At 40.2% G+C, this 25,077-nt stretch overlaps 2 protein-coding genes across 2 annotated transcripts in view; one reads left to right on the top strand and one right to left on the bottom strand.

Moving 5' to 3' along the window:
• The first annotated feature begins 334 nt into the window (after positions 1-334).
• SLC25A15 (solute carrier family 25 member 15) lies at positions 335-21,080 on the top strand. Its single transcript, XM_081943626.1, has 8 exons — positions 335-599; positions 2,410-2,495; positions 3,408-3,539; positions 7,220-7,478; positions 13,079-13,216; positions 14,368-14,537; positions 18,848-19,006; positions 20,695-21,080. Exons 3-8 carry the CDS (start codon positions 3,485-3,487, stop codon positions 20,814-20,816), a joined length of 903 nt encoding a protein of 300 aa, XP_081799752.1. The 5' UTR covers positions 335-599; positions 2,410-2,495; positions 3,408-3,484; the 3' UTR covers positions 20,817-21,080.
• Positions 21,081-22,923: 1,843 nt separating this feature from the next.
• The window catches only part of LOC309387208 (phosphatidylinositol 3,4,5-trisphosphate 3-phosphatase TPTE2-like), a gene marked incomplete at its 5' end in the record, with an annotated part of 41,299 nt that continues 39,145 nt past the window's right edge, over positions 22,924-25,077 (bottom strand). The window contains 3 exons of the mRNA XM_081943534.1: positions 22,924-23,292; positions 24,365-24,435; positions 24,888-24,983. Coding sequence (XP_081799660.1) covers positions 23,190-23,292; positions 24,365-24,435; positions 24,888-24,983 — 270 coding nt within the window. The 3' untranslated portion in view covers positions 22,924-23,189. The remainder of the gene's footprint in view (positions 23,293-24,364; positions 24,436-24,887; positions 24,984-25,077) is intronic.

Below are 25,077 nucleotides of genomic sequence, written 5' to 3' on the forward strand. Positions count from 1 at the left end.
AGGGTACTCTCGGAGAGCATGCTTGTGTTCTTGCAGACGTTTCATTACTCAAACGAGATAAGATCATCAGTGATGCTGTTACCTAGTAGTCTGGGTAAGGAAATCTCTGCAAGAAAACAATGAAGCTCAAAGAGCACCAAGGACCCCTTATGTCAACCCTGAGCTACAAATATTCTCCTTTAAAAGGTAAATTGCAAAACGCCCCAGAGACTCAAGGCCTCCCTCGCTCCCTCTAAAGCTGCCAAGGCCACCTGGCCACCTTCGGAGAGGGCTTTGGAGGGAGGGCAGCAGTAGCAGCACCCGCCCCGCCCCCGGTTCCGCTTCCCAGGCCGAGCTCCAGCTCCTCCTCCTGTTCTTTCCACTGCCAGGCGGGTGGCGGCCGGGCGCCCCTTTGATCACAGGTTATATAGCGCTCGCTGCGAAGAAAGCGAGCCGAGCCGTTCTGGAGAGGCAATGCAGCTGAGTCAGCCGAAGAGAAGCGCGGGGCTTTCGGTGGCAACTCCAGCGGAGAGAAGTAGACGATTTCAGCGGACACCCAACGGGAAACCGTCCGTCCGTCCCTCGGGGAGCTGCCCTCTTCGGTCTTCAGGGATCAGTCGGTGCGAAGTCTTGTTTTCTTAGTGGTCGGATTCTTCCTTGGTCTAGTGATCTTTCATTTCGGGTCTGTGCCGGCTCCCCCCCCCCCCCGTTTTAAATAATGCATCACTTGATTGTCTACTGGCAGAAGCAAGCTATTACTGGCTTTGCATCTGGAGAGATGGAGGTAGCATCTGCCTGCAGATCTTTAAAATAGCTGAGTCTCTTCCCTGGATGAGCTGGCCCACAAGTCCCGGAAAAGATGCAGCTGCTTTAAAGAACTGTAGAGTGATGCTAGGTTAGTGCCCTTGGCATTGCTAAAGCAAATTTTTGGAATAGAACCCAAAGCATTCCCCAGCCCTGATTTAGGTATATACATATATGACATGAATTTACTATATGCCTAAATATAGATGCATAAATATATCTATATATCTATATATCATCTATAACTATATCTTATCTTATCATTATTTGATTTGTATTCCACTTTTATTAACACGTGAGTCATTCAAGGCTCTGAATATACATAATACTCCTCTGAGAGAGTATTTCTAGTGCTGCCTTTAGGTACAAAGGCATGGTTACCTAGCTGGCTTTGTACCTAAAGGCAGGACTAGAAATCATAGTCTTCTGTTTTGTAGTTTAGTAGTCCTCGACTTACAACAGTTCATTTAGTGACTGCTCAAAATTACAATGGTACTGAACAAAGGGACATGCTTTTTTTCCATACTTACAACCATTGCAGCATCCCCTGGACACATGATCAAAATTCATATACTTTGCAATTGATTCATATTTATGACGGTTGCAGTGTCCCGGGGTCATGTGTTCATCTTTTGCAACCTTCTGACAAGCCAAGTCAATGGGAAAACTAGATTCACTTAACAATCATGTTGCTAATTTAACAACTGCAGTGATTCACTTAACAACTGTCGCAAGAAAGGTCATAAAATGGGGCAAAACTCATTTAACAAATGTCTCATTTAGCAACAGAAATGTTGGGCTCAATTGTAGTCGTAAATCTGTACTGATTTCCTTTTTCCTATTAGAGTTTATACATATAAGATGACAAAACCATGGTAAATTTTGGAGAGAGTAAAATGTTGCATTGATTAAATTCAAGAGCTGAAATAAAGGACTCAAATGAAAGTAATATATCCATTAAATATTATTACACCTTAAATAGCAAATTTCTCAGTCCAGATTAGCATCAGTTTTATATACTGTATGATAGATTTAGTAATACAAAGGTAAAATGTTTGAATAGATATGTAATATTTAATTATATTTGTTTTGTTGGCCACTGAGATTGGCAAAATTCTAATTCCTCCATAGGTATCACCGGTAGGTAAGATTGTTATTTTTTGTTAGGATGCCCAGTTTTTCTATAGGTGGAAGAGGGAGGGAGTGGAAATAAAGATAAATGTTGCTCTGCATTGATACCTCTCCATTAAGGTCATTAAAATTGTTTAATAACAATTTGTGTGTTACTTGTGTGTTACATTTGTGTGTTGCCATCAATTGCCCGCTGCTATCCTGAAAGACACAATTTTAGTTAGCTAGTGATGGGATTGTTGTATTTAGTATTTATATATCAATGATTATTTGTATCATCATTACAATTATTGAACTGTTCTTGCAGTTCTAGACTGCTTACAATAAATACAATAACCCGTTTATAAAAAATTCACAAATACAGCAGCCTGTTAAAAACCATTGCACATTATTAGTAATTTTTTTTAAAAAATTGCAATCCAAATTGTTGCTGCTGATGGACAATTTTTTTAACGGAATGCTCTCCTAGAAATGACTTTTCTTTCCTTTTTACAGAAAGACGTCAGAATACCAGCACATTTGACCTTGGTCCAGCTGTTCTAGAAAAAAAGGTCTGCTGCTAAGAATATCTCAAGCCCCCTGTAAGTGGGTATGATCCTTTATCCCCTGGTAAAGAATCTTTGTAGGGCAGGCAAAGTCCATATGAAGATGATTCTAAAGGTAACATGTTCTCAAGATGTGTGGGATTGACTAGATAATCCCACCACTTCATGTTGAGCCATAAACTTCCTGGCAAACATTGCAACTCCTACAATATCAGCGGTGTTCTTTAAAACGGATTGGTAGCAATCAACAAGAAGGGTGTACCATTCTCTGCCTTCTGCATTATTTTCAAGGGCAGCCCAAAGTAGCTGATAGATGAGGCAAGAGTGTGACTCATTATCTTCAATGTCTCCTGAGTCTTACAGTTATTTTAAAATAAATCATTCCTCAACCTGATACATAGTGGACAAGAAATCAAAATATTGTAAAAGAATGCATTGGAACAAACTTTAGTCACCTGACAGTTAACTGTAGTTAGCCTGCATATCTTTACAGCAAGAGAGTGTGCTGGAACTCTGCAGGATTCAATAGAGTTTGAGGAAATATGAATGGGAAATAATAGGATGCTGGGGCAGGAGAGTTTGATGGTAGTTGGCAATATGGTTTTATTCTGATGCTGTTATTGGGAGCTAACTTCTGGTGAAAATCACTAAAATTGTTGAGAACTGAAGTATAATTCCTGAATCACTGTGCATAGATCCTAATAAGAAACTCACACCTGTATTTTCTATTTGCTAACTTTTTATTTAATAAGTTTGTACTTCTGTGACATTTCTATATAGTTTGAATGAGAAATCCAATCCCAAAGATTTATATATTGAAGTAACTTTTGGTTTAAAAAAAAAGACCGGATCAACTTAGTATATATTTAAATGCAATACACAGTGTGACTCATTTACTTGCTGTCAAACTAATATTTTCATTTTCCTCCCTCTCCAAATCTAATTTAGAGATACTCATCCCAGCGCCCTACGTGCTACAGGAAACTTTGTGATTTAGAGTCACCACAAAGCAATTTTTTTAAAAAATGAAAACAAATCCTGTCATCCAAGCTGCCATTGACCTCACAGCTGGGGCTGTAGGTAAGTCTTAGGAACTGCTGTTTACATAAATCCTGTTAAAAACTGATAGCAGATGCTTGTATGCTCTTTAAACAAAGCTCTTCTCTAGAGGTGTAAGGTAATTCTGTTGACAGCAGTGTAGGTCTTAAAAGTGACTTTTAGAGTGGAGGGCACTAACCGGGAATAATGTTTTGACCTTGCTCTAAATTATGAGCTTCCCATGAATTGCTTCCTTTCGTCTAATCCCTTCCTACGGAGGAAAAGTAAATGTGTAAGCATTTTTTTGTCTAATAATTTCCTAACTGTGGCTTTTAATTTATTGAGCCCTTATTTCATGCTTACACAAGCATTTCAAAATATGTCACAAGAAAAAGTTGAGCAATGACCAATTGGAGAGACAAGATAATCTTTGTTTTATGTTTCATTCTATAGTTAAGTGGTGTGCTGGTCAGTCAACTGCCTTTTATTGGTTTGCTTTCAGGAACACAGCAGTGTAGATGCAGCTATTGGTATTTCTCTATAGTCTCAGCTGTTACCCAGGTGAAAAGGGAAGACTGCCCATCAACCACAGACATAGAACAAGACATATCCCAGTTTGGAGCATTGGGTTCTTCTTGGCAGGGGCTTTCTCCCTCCCTGTCCAAGCAGATGCTCACAGGAAGCCTATAAGCTAGAGAAACAAGGCTTCTTTAAAGTGAAAACCAGCTGTTTGTGTAAAATAGAGGAAAGCTGCAAATTTGCTCTTGAGACTCCTGTCCTTCTGATGAGACTTGCAGAGAAAATACTGCTGATATCAGAAGCCCCCAAAATAGGTTCCAATGCAGAACTGCTGCATTTTCCTCCTGCTAGCTCTGATCTAGGTGTGTCATCTAGGCCAGGGATTCCCAGCCCCCGGTCTGTGGACCGGCATAGGCCCATGGCATGCCAGCAACCAGGCCGTGCAAACAAGCAAAGCCCCATGCAGGCAACATGTGAAACCATGCCCCGATCCCAAAAAGTTGAGGACCGCTAATCTAGTTCATCACTGGAGTTTTAATAGCCAGCATACTGCCTGAGGAATCCTGAAAGTTGAAGTCCACACATTTTAAAGTTTACGAAGTTAAGAAATACTACTCTATTGTATATCTCGACAAAGATCCAGAAGTGGAATCTACAAGAAGCCAGTACTAATATGAAAGAGAAAATGGCAGAGAACATTTAACTGCTTGCTTGTTCTGTTCTTTAAGAAGAAGGTAGGAAAAACAGAAAATGCAAATGCCCACTTGCCCAAGACAGAGTCAAGCTTGTACCTTCCTTGCATTTCTTAAGTCAGTGTAGTTGTCACCACTGTGGAAGGATAGGGTCTTTTCTATATCATTAAAAATGATTGTCAAGAGCACAAAATAATTAATTTCACTTGTAAAATGTGTGTTCTTGGATGCAAAGAATTATTTTTATGGTTCACCGCATTTCACTTAGAAAAGCCTCCAGATTGACATTCTTTGGTTTTGGAGGAGAATGATGGGAAGATAACTTTTTGTTCCCAAGTGTTTCTTCTGTAGGTCCTTGGTGTGCTCTGAGTTTGATTGTTTTCTTGCAGATGTTTCATTTCCCAACTAGGTAACATCATTGTATTTCTTTTGCTTAGGGTAGCAGGATTTTATAGGAGAAATCATTCTCTTTTCTTTTCATCATTTTAAGCTCCTCAGTGCCACTCTTGAGTTTTTCCCAGCTTTTTTTTTAATCTTAGAAGTACCCTTCTTATACATCTATAGAACATTGATCACTCATCACTTCCAAGTTAGCTGAATGTGAACTTTCTTCTGTGCTTTCTTCAGAAGAAAAAAATGTGGTTTTTTAAATGTACTATTATATGTTGTTAACATGTGGAAATCCCATAATCTGTTCAGGTAACTTAACCTTAGAGCAAGCATCAGCAGTAGTTCCACTTGTTTATGATAATACTGATGCCGATTAGATTTAGATCATGATTCTTTTTCATGCTGAGTGAGAAATTGAACTTTGGTTTCCTAAATACAAGTCATAGTCACAGAGGCCCTCTGTGCTACTTTTCTAAAATGCCATGTTCTCCGTATATTGCAACTGGCAGAATTTCCCACCAGCATGCCAAAAACTGCATTGGCTGAGAAATTTTAAATTGTTATTCTAAAATAGCTAGACGACACCAGATTAGAGAAAGCTTGTACTGTTGATGTTCCCCAACCTTTCTGGCTTTGAAGGTGGGAAAGGGGATAGTTCTTTGCAAGTGGCAGGCACCGGTGCTCGCCCAAATGGAGCACACCCACTCACCCACTTCCCACTGTTTCTGTGGCCTGAGGCTTGGGGACCCCTGTACTACACTGATTCAGTTATGGTATGTGTGGCTCCTTTGCAGTGAGATTCACTGTCTGAGACAGGTGGAAACGTCATTCAAGTCCTAACCAAGGATCTAAGAATGATTAAAGTATAATATCTATTATAGTTTCTAAGAATATAGGCAGTTCCAACCAGTTCCTAATTTTGTAAAATTAGGGTGTTTAGTCTAATGACTTCAATATTTCTGTACTGAAGGATTCCTTTATGCTCCCAGGGCCCCAATCAAAATTGATGTAACAACAGATTTTTCCCCGACATCATTCAACTCTGATCTGCAAGTTCAGATATTTCATTTTTTCCTCCCAAATGTTTTTCCTCAATCCTAGCATCATCCAAAATAGCAACATAAATGAACCAGACTTTCTTCTTTTCAATAAATACCAGACATGTTATTAAGAAGATGCTTGTCTGTTGGTTCTTGAAGTCCCGTAAGAGGTTAACCCACTCATTTTTCAAAACCTTGATGATCCCACAGGCTTTTGTTACATTCAAATCCAAACTTCTGGCAATATTTCCAATGAATATTTCTGGCAGTTTGTGAAGTTTTGCTGCAGCCACTAATCAAAAGGTCAATGATGTCATCCTTTTTACTACAGAGACAATATTTGCTGTTGTTTGTTACGTTAAATATTTTCCTCTACGCAACTACTGAGAGTTCGCAAGGTTTGTTCTTGAGCTACTAAAATAAAGACTTCAGTCTCTTTCATTAATACTCCTGATCTTAACCAACTCCATGGGTTTTTTTTTTAAATCGGCTTTTCCTTCTTTATCTTTCATGCATTGATTTGGACTCTATCCTGAATTAAGGGATTATAGGTTTGTAAAAAGGGAGAGCATGATTTTAATACATATTATTATTTATTTTGAAAGAGGGAAGAAGAGACTGAAATGAAAAAAATAATCCAAATCTCAGAAAATATGTTCTTGCCTTCAGATTTGTAAGACTTTGCTTTTAGTTTTAAATATTTTTTTAAGATGAGGGAGGTTTGGCACCATATGAAATTGCCAGATAGTACCCTGTGTGAAAAAGTTGATAACTCCTAGAACAAAGCAAATATTCTGGTTATCCTTAGTTTCAAGCTTAAAATACTATAAAATTATAACTCTCTCTCTCTCTCTTTCTCTCTCTCTCTCTCTCTCTCTCTCTCTCTCTCTCTCTCTCTCACACACACACACACACACACACACACACTCACTCACTCACATGCATGCGTTTTTTGTCAAGGATAATTTTCTTTCTCCAGTTTACCTCCTTTTGCTTGAGAATGTAATAGCTAAAACACAAAACAAATACCAGCCACCCAACAGCTCCCATTTCTGATGTTTTCACTTTTCCTTTCATGCAGGAGGTACTGCCTGTGTGATAACCGGTCAACCATTTGACACCGCAAAGGTGAAAATGCAGACATTCCCTACCATGTACAAAGGGCTTGTGGACTGTTTTGTGAAGACCTACAAACAAGCAGGGTTCCGTGGCTTCTACAAGGGGACCACCCCTGCACTTGTAGCAAACATTGCTGAAAATGCCGTGCTCTTTATGTGTTATGGCTTTTGCCAAAATATCGTGAGGAAAATTGCTGGCCTAGAAAGGAAAGCAAACCTGAGGTTAGTGTATTATTCCTTCAACGGCCCTGCAACTAATAGAAGCTAAATATATATATATAAACTGTGATACTTTATATATATATATATATATATATATATATATATATATATATATATATATATATATATATATATATATATATATATATATATATATATATATATATATATATATATATATATATATATATATATATATATATATATAAAATTTGTTTTCATAGATTTTCACGGGTGTAGGTATGCTGGTTTTGTTGTATTCGGGTCTTTTCCCATGTAAGATTGAGATTGTCTTTGCAACGTTTCGGCAAGATCTCACCTGCCATCTTTGGGCTTGGGCTTAAAATGGGAATGGAGCTGCCGTCTTTCTGTAAATCTTGGTGGGAGGGGATGGGGTGCTGGCTTTGTTTCAGTAAGTGGAATGATTGGTTGTGTGGTTGTATCATGATTGGTAGATTGGTGCTGATTGGTGCTGGCTGTGTATGCATTGTTGTTTTGTATTGTAACGGCTTGGGTGGTGGGTGGTGTTCATTTATTGGCTAGGGCTGGTTTCCAGATGTTTGGTAGGTGGGAGGTATCATCACGTTTATTCATGTTATTCATGCCATCCAGAAAAAACACAACCCCCCTAAACACATACTGGACCTGACCAACCACTGCCTAACCAACACATACTTCATCCATAATGGACAAAGATACAAACAGATAGAAGGAGCACCCATGGGATCACCCCTCTCACCTCTTATTGCAAACTTATACATGGAACATTTTGAAACCAACGCCTTAGACAAATCTGAACACAAACTCAAACTCTGGCTTAGATATGTTGATGACACTTTCGTGATTTGGCCACATGGGAAAGAAAAACTGGACAACTTCCTCACACATCTCAACAGCCTACACCCCAAAATACAATTCACCATGGAAATAGAAGCAAACAACCAACTTCCCTTTCTGGATGTCCTAATCTACAAAAAACCCAATGGCTCCCTAGGACACACCATCTATCAGAAAAAAACACACACCAACTGCTACTTAAATGCACAATCCCATCACCACCCTGCACATATCAACTCTGTAGCCAAGACCCTCATCTCCAGAACCAAACGCCTAGCCGACAAAGACCACCTGAATACTGAATTACACAAACTCACAAATGTATTAATGTCCAATGGATTCCAAAGAAAAACAATCACCAATCTAATCCAAAAGGAGACTCCCCCAAAAAACCAAGACACAGAACAGGACAATGGCATTGCCCTCCTCCCTTACATCAAAGGCACCACAGATAAAATCAGCAAAATTCTCCACAAGCACAATATCAGGACAGCCTTCACCACTGACCAAAAAATAGCCAACATCTTAAGAAACCCCAAAGACAAAATCCAGCTAGAAAACCAAGGAGTCTACGAAATACCATGCAAAACCTGCCCGGCAATATATATAGGACAAACAAACAGGAGGATAAATGCACGCATCACAGAACACAAGAACACAGTAGGAAAAAAAGAAAAAACTTCCTCCCTTTTCCAGCACCTTAAAGCTACAGGACATGAAATCAACTTTGAAGGAGCCAGGTTAATCTCCAAAACAGAACACCTCAACAAGAGAATAATTATGGAAGCCATCGAAATAGAGAAACACCCCCACAACATGAATAAACGTGATGATACCTCCCGCCTACCAAACATCTGGAAACCAGCCCTAGCTAATAAACGAACACCACCCACCACCCAAGCCGTTACAATACAAAACAACAATGCACACACAGCCAGCACCAATCAGCACCAATCTACCAATCATGATTCAACCACACAACCAATCATTCCACTTACTGAAACAAAGCCAGCACCCCATCCCCTCCCACCAAGATTTACAGAAAGACAGCAGCTCCGTTCCCATTTTAAGCCCAAGCCCAAGCCCTGGTATGCCCAAATATGGGAGGAAGCTCACTACTCCCTCCTTCTGTCCTTCGGCTCATCACAGAAAACCATCCAGGCAGAAAACCATATTTTTATTTTTAATGTTGCCTTTTTATATTTGTGTTGTATTTGTGCTGATAAATAAATAAAGGGAGACTAGTATAGATCCATTTCGAGCTATTTAGCTCTCATCAGCTAGCCATACCCTTACTGGTTCAAATCCCAGTAAGGGTATGGCTAGCTGATGAGAGCTAAATAGCTCGAAATGGATCTATACTAGTCTCCCTTTATTTATTTATCAGCACAAATACAACACAAATTATATGTGTGTGTGTGTGTGTGTGTATCACAGTTCGGAACTAGAAGTGCAATTTCCACAACAGAATCCTGTTGAAATAGAAACTCTGCTCCTTGACTCACATGTTTTTCTTTTAATTATATCTTGATTTTTTCCCCTCTGCATTTCTGGTACTTAGGACAGATGACAGTAGTTTATAAAATAAATAGCTGTGGATAAAATCATTTAAGATTTGATTAATTGAACCATAAGCTTTCTCCAAATAATTCACTTAATCAAGTTATAGGTCAGTGTTCCGGGCAAGCCAGCCTACTACTACGACTTTCTTAGTGAGATTGTTTAAAAGAGGAGTCTGCAGAAACTACTTCTTTTGTCATTTAGAAGAAAATCTGAAAAGCTTTTCCTTGTCTTCTTATTCCTGAAGGAATGGCGAGAAAACTTGGCTGTTTTTAACATGGCACTTTCTGTTCTTACTTTACCTTAAACCAGTGCTTCTCAATTATTTTCTGTCATGCCCCCCCTAGGAAGAAGAAAACATTTCGCGCGCCCCCACCCCCGCGCGACTGTAAATAGTATCATTTGTCTATAACAATTATTGTTCCAAATCCAATTACAACTGCAATGATATGATATAATCCTTTCCTTGTCCTATCAACAGGATCAAACAAAAATACAGTCCAAATGTTTCCTATAAATAGGACATGTTATGAACTTTAATAGTGAAAAAAAATCTTTCAAAGTTCGAACCCTTTTAGATAAAGGATAACACCCACCAGATACAAGGAACTTTGAGATTTTCAAAAGACTTTTTAAAATGCTATTTCTGTTCTTTGGGATACCGTGTTTCCCCGAAAATACCCCAGGGGCTTATATTTTTTTGACCCACGAAATATGGCCTTGGGCAGCAACGCAGCAGCCATGAGGTGACCAAGCTTATGAGCAACCGCCCGGCAACCCCCCTTTCCAGCCGGGTACAGCGCCGCTGACCGACCTAGCAGTACCTGGAAGGCACCAAGCAACACGAGCACCTGTTCGCCGCCCTCCACCTCCCGCGGCTCGGTGCCTTCAGAATGCCCCTAGGTGAGTGAATGGGGCTCTGCATGGCTGGAGAGGGAAGTTGACAGAAAGAATGAAGAGACTTTTAAATGAATTTATACTCATAGACCACGTTCAACAGTTTGCTTTTCCTCTCCCCGCTCTCGCGAAGGGCATCTGCGCTGCTGGCGCCGTCCGCCGCTTGGGTTTTTTTTTCAAAGCACGGAGGATGGATGCCGCTCTGGAAGTACGCTCTATGGTTGTACAATCTGCAGCCCACAACCATAGAGCGTACTTCCAGAGCGGCATCCATCCTCCGTGCTTTGAAAAAAAAACCCAAGCGGCGGACGGCGCCAGCAGCGCAGATGCCCTTCGCGCGAGCGGGGAGAGGAAAAGCAAACTGTTGAACGTGGTGGCGGGACCCCGCCTGTTGCTCCTGGCTCCTCATTTGCACCCAGATGGAAAGGGAGCCTTCGCGCCCCCCTTTATGGAGCCTCGCGCCCCACTATTTGAGAAACACTGCCTTAAACTAAGGATGGGAAGCTTACAGGCTGCCGGTCTGATTTGGGTGGGAATGTAAGCAGGAGGCTTTCCAGAGGCCTAAAAACAAGCCTGCAATCCAGGTGCTGAGGACAGCAAAAACTCAGTCATACAATTTCATCCTTTTTTGGGGGTTTCTTAAACAAGGATGGGGATAAAAGTGGCTTGCTCCCATTCCCACTGTACATCCCGACCAATACCTTGAAAAGCAGTGAAAAATACTGAGCTCCTCCCCTTCTGTTGATGTCACTATATCATTGGATAGTTTCTTGGTGACTCGCCAGAAAATCAGGAGTTGAAGCCCCCAATCTAAAGAAGTTGCTCGCCTCTGTTTTAAACTATGGTTTGCTGAAGGAATTCTAAATTGCTGAGTTCCTATAACACTATAAATGATAAGGCATGGTTTGCAAATCATAGTGGCTAGATCCATATGGTAATTGAACCAAGCTCCCAGGAGCACTCTATAGGCGTCCTAAAGGCTATGCATGCCCTCTTTTTTTGACAAAAACGGCCCGTTTTTTGCTCGTTTTTGCCCCCCCCCTGCCCCCAGGAGCATTTTACAAGTCTCCTTAAAGCTATTCATGCCTTAATTTTGAAAAAAAACAGGCCCATTTTCACGAAAAAAGGGCCGTTTTTGGGAGATCTGCAGAGTGCAAAAACTTTTTTTTAATTTACCTCTTCAAAATCTTGGCACGTCTTATACTCCGGTGCATCTTATACTCCGAAAAATACGCTAATATATTCTTTCCATATCCCATGTTCTAAATCCTTTCTAAATGTTAACTGTTGACAATATAAATTGCAAAAAAAAATATCCTAAAACAAAATTAAAATGAACAAAAATAAAATATATATTAGCTTAGCTTCTTTTAAAGCCAAATAGATTGCAAAGCATCTACATTATAAGCTTGATGTGAAAGTTGATGAACTGAGAGGGAACATTAACATCCTTTTAATGCCCAGGGGTTGGGTTAAGTTAAAGAATTCTTGAAGATGGATGCAGGAAGCTTTTGAAAAGATAGAACACTCAGGACAATGGATAGGCCTAGAAAACAAATGATAAAAACCATCATGAGTGATGGTTTCCATCTGATTGTGAAGCTTTGAAAATGTTTGGAGGACTGCCCCATTTACATCATGTAGGCATCCAAGAGTGGTCAAAGCAAAAATAGTAATACTGTGTGCTTGGCCACTGAGCAAAAAAGGATGTGACTGAAAAAAAAATGGATGTAAAACTATCACATCCCCAATTTCTTTCTTTCCTCTCATTTCATTACTGGAAGTGTTTATCACTGTGACCGGTTGCCCATTGAAAACAACAAAAAGTGGCTATGCTTATTTTTTAAAGTAATGTTGAAGCTATCTAGATACATTTTGGTAGGGAGTAAGATACTTGGAACTACTGTAAACCACTTTTTCCTTTAATGCTTGGTACGAAAAGACCCTTATCTACCAATGATAATTATATAGCATCCTGTTTTACAGCAGGAAATTTAAAAGATGCTTCATTAAATCCAGTGTTGAAAGCATGATCATGGTGATATGATTTTATCCCACTAATTGTGTGTGTGTGTGTGTGTGTGTGTGTGTGTGTGTAGCTGTAGATATAGATATAGATAATTCAAACAGCAAGCATACCTAATTCTTCTATCCTAAGGTTGCTTTAATCAGGTGGGATGCTGTAAAATGCTCCCTTGCTATCTCGTTTTAGAATTACTTGCAGCAGTGACTGGGTCAAAGCATGCCAGTTTTGAGCTGCATGTGATTTCCATGTATTAGATACATGTTGTGGTTTTTTTTTGCAGCGACCTTCAAAATGCAGTGGCTGGCTCCTTTGCTTCTGCCTTTGCCACTTTGGCCCTCTGCCCTACAGAGCTTGTGAAGTGCCGCCTGCAGACCATGCACGAAATGCAATTATCTGGGAAGATAGTGCAACAACACAAGTAAGTAATTTGTTAGCCTCAACCCTGCCTGCCTTTTCCAGGTTTGGAAGTGGTTTGACCCTTTCAATGAGTTTATTTCTCTGCATTTACAGGTTTGTACATTATTATTTTAATTGCGTTTCTCGTATTTTGTTTTATTACATTTTTATTAATGTAAATTGATTAAGATTTTTTTCACAGAATAAAAGATAAATGGAAGGAAAGAAGGAAGGGGGGGGGGAGGAATTAAAATTAGGAAATAGAATCACTTCCCATCTTTTTTTCAGTTCAAGTTACAATCGTATACAGCAGTTCTTTCTCTCTTGGATATTATACAAGTCTCTGCAGCCCCTCATTTAGTCTACATCTTTCTTGATCTTCAAATCCATAAATCTTTACTGTTGTTGTTGATATGTATGCCGCCATGAGTTGTCTTGGTAAGTAGGGCATATAAACCAATTAATTACATACGTACATACATACATACATACCTTGATAGATAGGCTGTTTTTAAAACATACTTCTGGCTAGCTTTAGCAGTTTAGTCCAGTGTTCTGGTTTATGTGTTGCTAACACAACATACATTTCAATGAAATGTGATGGTGATAGTGAGGCACTCCTTTTAAGATTTACGTATTCATAAAATCAACTCCCTCTTTATTTCATCTTCTCCTTCAAGCATCGGCATCTATAATTTAGATTTTATGGAATCTGGGACCGGTTATAGTGCTATTCCCATGCAATACACAACCCCTTAGCAGATCTCTATTGTAAAGTAGTTTAAGCCCTTTATTTTTCTCATGACTACAAAATATGTGGCTCACCAGATATGAATGAACTGCAGCTCTAGGATCTGTCCAACATCAATCACACTTTTCCTGTTTGAAGTATTAGACAAGAATCCTAGAAGCTTAACCAACGGCAATTAAAAGGTTTTTTTTAATGAGGGATTAGTCGTATCTGGATATCTATAGTCCAAAAATTGTACCAAACTACTTCTGAGATGGGTTTTTGTGAAATACACACTTTAATTTTAACCACTGCTGTGCAATGTGGTTTGACAGTGCTCCAAGACAGGAACCAGACATCTTTGGATGCAGTTTTCCAGGTATCTTTTCCCATCATTAGCTGGCAACCTATGTTTGTAACAATATTCTTTTTCTTCTTTTTAGTACAGTTTGGTCAGTAATCAAAAGTGTGCTGCAAAAGGACGGCCCCCTTGGCTTCTATCGTGGTTGGTTCAGCACTTTGCTACGTGAAATTCCAGGCTACTTTTTATTCTTTGGAGTCTATGAACTGAGCCGGACCTTTTTGGCATTTGGAAAACCAAAAGAGGAATTAGGTATATCTGAGCTTGCTAATATATATATGTCTTCTTGTCTCGAGATAAACACAGCTTCTTTTAATCCCACCTGGGCTGACTTTGAAGCCCAAAGGATTTCTGTATAATAATAAAACAAATCTTGCCGCCTGTTCAAAATCTTCTGATATAAACACAGTAGCTTTAAATTATTTATTTATTTATTGTATGGCATATCGTACATAGACTAGCAGCCTTAAAGATTTTATTTGATTGATTTATTTATCATTAAATTTAGATTGCCGCCTCTTCGCCCATGGCGACTCAAAGCGGCTTACAGAATATAAAAACCACATTTAAAAACAAGAAAACTAATTAAAAATCAAATAAATTAATATGGTAATAAAATCATAATAAAATCACTCCCCACCCCTCTAGCCCGGCGACAGCAGATCACAGGAGCCATGTAATGGGCTCCATCCCTCTCTGCGTTCCCCAGGCCCGCTGGCAGAACCAGGTCTCCAGGGCCTTCTGGAAGAGTATTAGAGCGGGGACCATTCTAATCTCTGGGGGAATGAAGTTCCAGAGAAAGGGAGCTACCATGGGGAAGGCCCTTCTTCTGGGTCCCACCAGGTATATCTCCCTTAGGGATGGGACCCTCAGCATTCCTTGCCTCCCCGCTATGATGAGTTGGGTAGATATGACCAGCAAGAGACGGTCCCTCATATAACCTGGTCCCAAGCCATGAAGGGCTTTAAAGTTGACAACCAGCACCTTGAATTGCACCTAGAAGCAAATCGGCAGCTAATGCAGCTTCTGCCAGAGAGGTGATACATGTGCACACCGGGGTCTGCACAAAACCATTTGGGCTGCTGCATTTTGCTGGAGTTTCTGGATGCTCTTCAAGGGCAGCCCCATGTAGAGCGTGTTGCAATAGTCAAGACGGGAAGTGACTAGGGCATGAGTGACTGTGAGTAGGGATTGTTGATCCAGGAAAGATCGTAACTGACGCAAAACCCACAGTTGCGTAAGGACCCTCCTAGCCATGATTGCCATCTGCTCTTTGAGCAGGAGTCATGAGTCCAGGAGAATCCCCAGATTATGCACAGGTCTGTTTGGGGTAATGCTACCCCATCCAAGACTAAAGCAATTCTCCCTGAGCCAACAAACCCAAAATCCAGAGCCATGGTCTTGCCAGGGTTTAGTTTCAAGCCATTGCTCCCCATCCAGCCCCTAACAGCCTCTAGGCACTGCGAGAGGGAAGACACGGCATCACTTAACTCACCAAGGGGCCAAGACATACAGCTGAGTATCATCAGCATTTTGGTGATACCTCAGTTAATGGCGATGGATGATGTCCCCTAGTGGCTTCATATAAATGTTGAACAGGAGCGGAGAGAGTACCGAGCCCTGCGGAACCCACAAAACACTGGGCGAGGGCTGGATCTCTTCCCTCCTATCAACACTGAGAGGAAGGAAATGAACCAGGGTAGCACAAGGCCTCCCAATCCCATCCCCCGAAGCCGCTCCAGGAGAATGCCATAGTCAATGGTATCGAAAGCAGCCAAGAGGTGAAGTAGAGCAAGGATGCACTACCCCCATCCTGCTCCAACCAGAGATCATCCAAAAGTGCGACCAATGCTGTTTCTGTTCCAAATCCAGGCCTGAATCGTAGGGGTTGAGAATCTGTTTCATCCAGAAACCTCTGGAGCTGCTTCTGGAGCAACCACCTTCTCAACAACCTTCCCCAGAAAGGGAAGATTGGAGACAGTTCGGAAATTATCCAACTGGGTGTAGTTCAGCAATGGCTTCTTAAGAATTAATTAATTAATTAATTAATTTAATGCTTCTAGACCGCCCCCTCTCCCGAAAGGGACTCGGGGCGGTGTACAGTTCATACAAAATATATCAGATACAATAAAATTAAGTATGTACAGTTGACAGTTGACATGGAGGAGGTTAGAATGACATTAAAAGAACTGTACAAAGCAGATTAAAATAAATTCAAACCCCTAAAAACAAATACAGTGAATTAAAAAACCCCTAAAATAACCAGATATAGTGCGTTTGCCAGGAGGGACAGTTGAATTATGCCAGGCCTGCTAATCGGAACAGGTGGGTCTTCAGTTTTTGCCGGAAGGAGCGGAGGTCAGAAGTGGTTCTAATGTCGGGGGGGAGGTCATTCCAGAGGGTTGGGCCCATCACAGAGAAGGCCCTACTCCTCGGTGTCGCCCGCCGGCATTGTCCAGTGGATGGCACCAGGAGAAGTCCCTCCCTGTGTGAGCGTATTGGCCGCAGGGATGTATGTGGGAGGATGCGATCCCGCAAGTAACTAGGTCCCGTGCCATGGAGCGCTTTAAAGATGGTAATCAGCACCTTGAAACGCACCCGGAAAACCACAGGTAGCCAATGCAGCTCGCGCAGGAGAGGTGTTACGTGGGAGTACCTCGTACTCCCCATCACAGCCCGCGCGGCTGCATTCTGAACTAACTGCAGTCTCCGGGCGCGTCCCAAGGGCAGCCCCATGTAGAGAGCGTTGCAGTAATCCAGGCGGGACGTCACCAGCGCATGAGTGACCGTGCGTAGGGCATCCCGGTCCAGTAGGGGGCGCAATTGGCGCACCAGGCGAACCTGGTGGAACGCCCCCCTTGCCACGGCCGCCACATGGTCATCCATTGACAGCCGGGCATCAAGGAGGACGCCCAAATTGCGCGCCCGTTCCACAGGGGGCAACTGCTCGCCCCCTATGGCCAGCGATGGAATCAGCTGGCTGAATCGAGGTGCCGGTAGCCACAGCCACTCAGTCTTGGAGGGGTTGAGTTTAAGTCTGTTGTCCTCCATCCAGACCCCGACGGCCTCCAAACACAGGGACATTACTTCGAAGAAGACGGACCACAGCCTCCTTAAAGTGCTGGGGCATTGCCCCCTTCTGTAGGGAAACATTAATCACTGCCAGTCCACCCACCTATCACCTCCTGGGAAGCTTTCATAACCAGGAGGGACATGTGTCTAAAACACAGGTGCTTGCATGCATACTCCCTAGGATCCTGTCCACTTCCTTGGGAACAACAGTTCCCAGATAACATGGCAAAAACCTGCCTCAGATGCTTCCACTGGACCAGCAACCATGCTGGCATCTAACTGGGAATGAAGTCAAGTGATTTTGTCTTCCAGAAAATCTGCAAATTCCTCAGTGTGCCCCTTCAGGTGGACCTCAATCACCTCCTTCCCCAGGAAGTGGCTCATCTTAAAGAGGGTCGCTGGGTGATTATCTGCAGATGCAATTAGTGTGGAGAAATATTTACATTTCCCGCACGAAGTGCCACGAGGTAGGCCTTAATAGCAGCTCTTACCCGTGTTCGATCGAGTTCATCCCTTGTCTTCCACTAGTGGCGCTCTAGACGTCTCCTCATGCGTTTCATCCCTCTTTGTTTCTCCGTATACCATGGGGCACAGAGAGATCTACGGGTGAAGAGAGGTTGCATGGATGCAGTCCTATCCACAGCCTCAGTCACCTTCCTATTATTAACAGTGACTAAGAGCTCGGCAGAGGTGGGTTGCTGCTGGTTCAGCTGAACCGGTAGTGGCCTGGAGCAGCTGAGAGCGAACCAGTATGGTGGCTCTTTTGGCCCACCCACGCTCTATATCTGTTTTTATGACAAAAGGCAAATTGCGCACGTGCGCACAGCATGTAGCACCTGCGTGAGCCCCAACAATCAGCTGGTTGTCGCAGGGGTGGTGGATTGTGCACGCTTGTGCGGTGCAAGTCAGGCGCATGTGCGAATGGAACACGTGCGCGATCAGCAAACCAGTAGTGAAGGTAAGTGCAACCCACCACTGGAGCTTGGCTGGACTGCACAATAGATCTGCAGTGATAACCTCCACCTCCTTCTGGAACTCATCTGAGCTCATTAGTCAATGGTGACGGACCAATCTAATAGGTCCTGCCTCTAATAGGTCCCTGTATGGAGGGGTGGTGGTGGTACAGCTCTTGAGAAACTCAGATTAAAGATTACTGCTGATTAAAGAAAAAAAAAGCCCAACCCAATTAGGTGGAGAAGAACCAGTGCCCATTCCTTCCTTCAGTTCTTGATCTGCACAAGGGAGGGGAAAAAAACCCTTAACAGCACCCAAGTCAGAGATTTAGCGGAGAATTGGACAATTCAATAGCCCCCACACACAAATAACATTTTTCAAGTGATTCTCATAACTCACCAATACACTGAAGCTTAAAATACGTATCTGCTTTAGTAGGATATGGGAGTTATCTTTTTTTTAATGAAATTGCAGGTTGGGGGGGAAAACACTTGGGCTTTTTGCTATCATTAAGTTCCTGCTGCTTGTTTTTATAGGTCCAGTTGCATTGATGCTCAGTGGTGGCTTTGGTGGCATGTGTCTCTGGATTGCTGTTTACCCAGTGGACTGCATCAAATCTAGGATCCAAGTTCTTTCCATGGCAGGAAAACAAACTGGCTTTATGAGAACATTTGCAAATGTTGTCAAGAATGAAGGTTAGAGTATGGAAGAGACCAATGGGGCCATGGGTGAGGGTATCTCTTAACTTCTGCAAAGCCACAGCTGAGGAATCAGCTATCCCCTGTGGAATTGTTTTTATGCCTGCAGGCAGCCTGGGAGAGGGAGGAACAAAACAAACCCTGGTGTTTTCCAGAGAGTACTTATTTGGTTTTCACAGGTGATGGTCACATTTGCATTTGGCAGCATTAGGTAGCTTGTCTCTTCAAAATAGCCTGTTCCTGGACTACATATTTAGCTAAAAAGAACCAGCTAATTGTCATTTTACATCTGTTGACGTTGCTAGTCATTTTCTTTGCAATGACAGGAAATTGCAGGGCAGGATTAGGATAGATTATCAGAATGATCAGATAACCATTACATTTAATTTTAGGAATGATGGTTGAACACAACCAGAAAGAAAGAACAGCTTTTCAAGGCTGAGGTTGCAAAAGACTAGAAAGCTAGGATTTAAAATGTTATTTATTACTACGTAAACCTGAAATGGTTCTTAGGAGGTAAATGTAACTTAGTCATAAACTGTTGCAGGACAGTTTGCCTTTATTTGCTTATGAATGCGTACATAGTCAGGGAAATAGGAAGTTGATTTCTCGTGTTTTAAGTTTGAGCCGTCTTGCCTGTGTCTGGTCCACACATCATGCTAAGTTATGGTTTGTTGAATAAAGCATAGTTGGCTGGGTTTACAGCAGACACTAAATCGCAAACAGTAATCCACATTTGAACTTGGTATAATATGTAAACCCAGTTCTTCTCTGTCATCTCATGCTCATAGAATGGTTAGATAGTCTTTAGGATCAAGATACAGCAGATTTTCCTGACCTGCCCCCTTCAGATTTGGGCTGCAGCTCACATCATCCCCAGTAATGTTCCATATCACAGTAGAGTACTCCAAAACCAGTGTACGGTGACTTGCTAAGAATAGAATAGAACAAGGGCTCCTAAGTGAAGGACGACTTATGTGTTGTGTCATTTGAATCAAATATGACTTCACTCATTTCATTTATTGTTGATTCCTTCACTTGCACTTAGCAGCCTTCTGGTCTAATATTTGGTAAGAACGTTAGGTTGCATAACCTGTGAATCCATGATGAATTTAACCACTCTTAAGATATAATTAACCTATGACAATGTTCTCAACCTGTGGTCCCTGTTACCACTATAGTAACAGGGGCTCCACAAGGGCTTGAAGAACTGTTATGATTTAAATCTTAAATCTTGGGGGTCCGTGGCCATGATCCGTGCCACAAAAGGTGAAGAAAAGGTTGAGAACCACAGACCCATGATAGTCATAAAAATTTAGATTTATTTCTCCAAATCAACCACAGGATAGATTTATATATCGTTTTATTATTACTATAATCCAGTCATTTCAGTCTTACAATTTCATATTTTATTTTTTGAATAGATTATATTGCTTAATACATTTCTGGACCTTATCAACTCAAAGTAAGATAAATAAATAAATAATAAATTGAGATTAAGATAAGTCATCTGATCAAGCAAAAAATATTTAACAATTTCTTCTGAATTTGCAGGAAAGCTGAAATTCCTAAAAGTTTAGCTTTTGTTGGATTTCCTTCTTCAGTTTTAAACCAGTACAACATAGTCTGAGTTTCAAAAAAGAAATTCCAAGGTAGTTTTTCTAATGCTTATGTCTTGCTCATAGGTGTGTTTGCCTTGTACTCTGGACTGAAACCTACTATGATCCGTGCATTCCCAGCCAACGGTGCCCTGTTCCTTGCCTATGAACACAGCCGTAAACTGATGATGAACCAGTTTGATAGCTAGAACTTTTATCACAGACTAACATCACTAGACTATGTGTAGTCACCATATCAATTGTCCAACTGTGAGTGACAGATTTTAAAATGTGAAATGAGAGTGAAATGACTGCATTTGTTTTTTAAAAAAGGGATTCCAGTAAAAATGCTGTATTTTCTAAACATTGTGTGCTTTGTGGATTTACACATCTAGATCAGCACTGATACTACATGATCGTATAAGGGATTTTGATTACTCACTTCTATAAAAAATTTAGTCACGGGCTTTAAAAAAGAATATGCTGCAATATCAGTTAACTATTAGCTTGCAACATAGTGACTTTTATAACTTAGTGCGCCTGGAAGCTGAGCAGGAGGTCCATTGCAGAATAGGTTTTATAATGTCCCACATTAGTTAATTTGTATACAATTCTACTTACTGGTTACTTGACTCTCACACATGAGAGCACTGGAAAGCAAATTACACATAAATAGACTTCTAGAAAAATCACTTGTAATCCAGTACCCAACATTTCTTTATAATATTCCATGTTCCCAGAATACAATGCTTTTGTTCTGAAACTGTTGATTAGAGAAACTTGACCACCACCACCACCACCACGGATTATTTAATGACATATAATCTACACAAGTCTAAGCATTTTTTTAAAGTGAAAGGTATTAATATCATCTGTTGTATTTGGCTATAATCATGTTATATTTCTTAGTTGTAGCATATTAGTAGTAGTGATGTGGACAACAATTGGCCCAGCTTCTATAACAATGCTTTGGAATGGAGTGTAGTCTGCATTTAACTCATTGACACTGCATCTGGATTCAAACTACAGAACAAGCTTCTAGCTGAAACTCAATGCATTTAACAATATCCTTCACAAACATGCATGTTACAGACTCATTTTAGATATACCAAACATTTTGGAATGCAGTAGTAACAAATTCTGCACTACATGCTAATTTTGGAAAATCAAAGTAGTATTAATAATTTATTAAACACTAGATCTATGTTTTTCAAAATTGGCAGCTTTAAGATGTGCAGACAGCCACTCCAAGAATTCCCATCCAGAATACTAGCTGGAGAACACTAGGAGTTGAAGTTCATACTTCTTAAAAGTTGACAAGTATGCAATACATTTCAATAGACTATATAACTGAATACCTAATATTGCTTGACAGGTTGGCATACAGGTGATTAGAAGGACAACATTTCAGAATAAAAATACAGCATATTATTTTTTGAATATTATTTGTTAAATCTATCCTTACATATTACACAAAATAATTACCATACTGTACAATTTCCTGATGCTGATATACCATTTGAACTATGCTTCCAACTACCAATTTTAATCAAAAATTATATTTCATATTATTAATTCCAATGTTGGACATCATAGTTTAAATGAAATCATAAAATTATATAAATCATACATTAAACCTAGGAGAAGCAGAGGGGGAAAGTATTTCATTCCTTCAAGATATTGTGCTGCAAACTTGAAGGGATAATATATATGAAATGACAAAACATCAATGTGGAACATAAAGCTGCTGAACTGAAATTCATGAACAAATATTACACTGTAACTAGATCAACAGGTAGAATTTCTTGCTTGCCAAAGAAAACATGAAAGATTATTTATAAGGAAAAATGTGGGGGGGGGGGTGGTAATGTAATCACTTACATGCACTATCTATGGTGAAGGGGCCATCATCATTACATATCATAAACTCCAGCCATTTTAAAACAATGAACTTCTGTGGTTACTTTTCCTAACATGATATTATCCGTACATCTACCCCTATCATGCCTGGAAGCTGAACTGTGAATTTAAAGCCTTCCCAGTCAAAGCAAATTATGAAATTATGTGTGTGAGAATGAGAGAGTGAGAGAGAGTGAGAGTGAGAGAGTGAGAGAGTGAGAGAGAGAGAGAGAGAGAGAGAGAGAGAGAGAGAGAGAGAGAAGCAGGTAAAATCTTTTATCTAAAACCTTGGGACACTATGGCTCATACATAAATCTGATGAATCTGGCATTGGAAGCCATTACAATATAGTTAGGTCTGATCTCCAGACTCCCAGGTATAAACTGCTATTGGAAACTGGCCAATAACCCAGTCATTTTTAAAAGATCAGAATAAGATGATGAAGAACTTGTGAACTTGCTGAGTTTACTCTTTGAAGACCCTTTGTCTTACACACAATCCAGATGGCAAAATTAATTATTGTAATCATGATAGCGCACTAGGCCTTAGTTTTATTTTTACATTCAAGGTGATTCTGCACACTGAGAAGAAGTAGTCTCAAAATACTATTCCATATTGTGTGCGAAACCAGGTTACTGAATTATTATGCAATTCCCAGTTAAGTCTGTTTTTGCTTGCTTCAGTCATGGGTCAGTGAAAACTAACTCCACAGCAAAATTATCTCTGAATATCTTCCACATCTTTGGCTTGTTTAAGTTATCGACTTCATTTCTTGTGAGGAAAAGGCTAGGGAAAAGAAAAAAAGAACTAGTTCTCTAAATGTAAATGATTTAAACGTGCACAGAAGAGACCAAAATATTTTTTCTTATAACACTGAATTTTGAAGTAACAGAATATAGCCTGTTTATTTTCTTTTCCCTGAAAAATATTCATTTCAGCAACCCTTTGGTTCCCATTAAAAATGCACATGCCTGTCTCCTGTGCATGGATAGTGCCATTGTATCTCTGCAATGCTATCATTCAACTCCAAACATTACTCATAGGAAGAATGATAGGTGTGTCACATCTAAGAAAGCTGAATGTTCAAGCACATAAAACTCATATTTTCATGAATGTTGGCACTCAGCAATACTCATTTATGATGATGTCATATAGATACAATCAATAGATGCAATTGGGAGGAAAAAGTGTATAAATGCCCCCAAGTAAATAAATATAAATAGTTTAAGAAGAGCATAGTTTGGGAAAAATATAATAGCTTGAATGCAAAATAAATTCTAGCCAAGGCTAAATGTATTTCCAAACATTAGCGAACAAGCAATATGAAACATAGTTTAATAGACTAAAGAAAGAGAAATAATACTTGCAACAGAAATTATCTCCTTGCTTAAAAGCATTAAGATGCCACCCTAGAATTTTGGATCTCCTACATGGCAAATAAAGTTGTTTATCCGCAATGACAAACTGAATGGTACCGAGGAATTATTTTCAAAAAAAAAAGAGTTGTGAACTTTTACTAAATAATCACGTAACTTTTCTTAGAGATTGGTAAGCTTTATAAATCTATTAAAAGAAAAACAGTAATAGGAATATAGGAACAACTCTCTACATGGTAGAGGCATTTTTTAAAAACTGGCATTCTCTGAAGTGTTGGCTCATACTAAGCAATATTAAATAGCAGGCCTCTTTTTCTCAACAGACTATCCTCCCCAAATATACAAGCCCATAAAAATAAAGAAATGCCTGTCTCTTTCTATGGAGACTTGAGCTAAGCTTCTGTAACCTAAAGTCTCATAGGTCTAGATGCATTTTGGCTTTCTTTTCCAGTACATGTGTGCTTTCAAACATCATAACTTACTGATAGTCCTGTATAAAAGCTGTGTGGAACCAAAAAAAGAAAGCACAGCTATCATAGCCTTTTGGAATATCCTACATTTAAAAAAGACAAGAAATACAGTTAATGCTACTTAGATTAAACATCAAACCATCATCACAGCCAAACCATAGAAATAACTGAAATCCATAATAAGATGTCTTAAGCTGGCCACTTCTAGTCGATTTACGCAGAGAGGTCTAGCAGCTTAAGACTGCAAAAGAGAAAATTGGTCACTTTGAGGCATGTCTATGTAATTTCCTTAATAACAATCTGGAAGTAGTTTGCCACTGCTTTTTAGAGTTTTTTAGTCTGGCATTTCCTGATGGACTCCAAAACAGTCCTACCCGGTTAGTTTTTTAAAGTCACCCAAGTTTGGTAGGTGGATGTAAGGTCAGCAGGATGGTTAAACCATTTAAAGGTTTTGTGACTGAGATGGAATGGAATGACTATTTCAACAGTTACAAATGTGAAAGGTATATAACAAAGTCACCATTTCTCCACTTACAGAAGTAGCTTCAAATTTGACTTTCACATCATTTCTGATGACAGGACAGTTCTTCAAACCAATTACTAACAGGTCATTTTCATGATCAACAAACAACTGAAACGAAATAGGTATACATCTTATTTTTACTCACTAAATGTTTCTCACAAAATGCAAGTCTTTACTTCATTAGTTTGTTTTCTCATCAACT

The sequence above is a fragment of the Natrix helvetica genome (genome assembly GCF_964273705.1).
Source record: "Natrix helvetica genome assembly, chromosome: 2".
NCBI lineage: Eukaryota > Metazoa > Chordata > Lepidosauria > Squamata > Natricidae > Natrix > Natrix helvetica.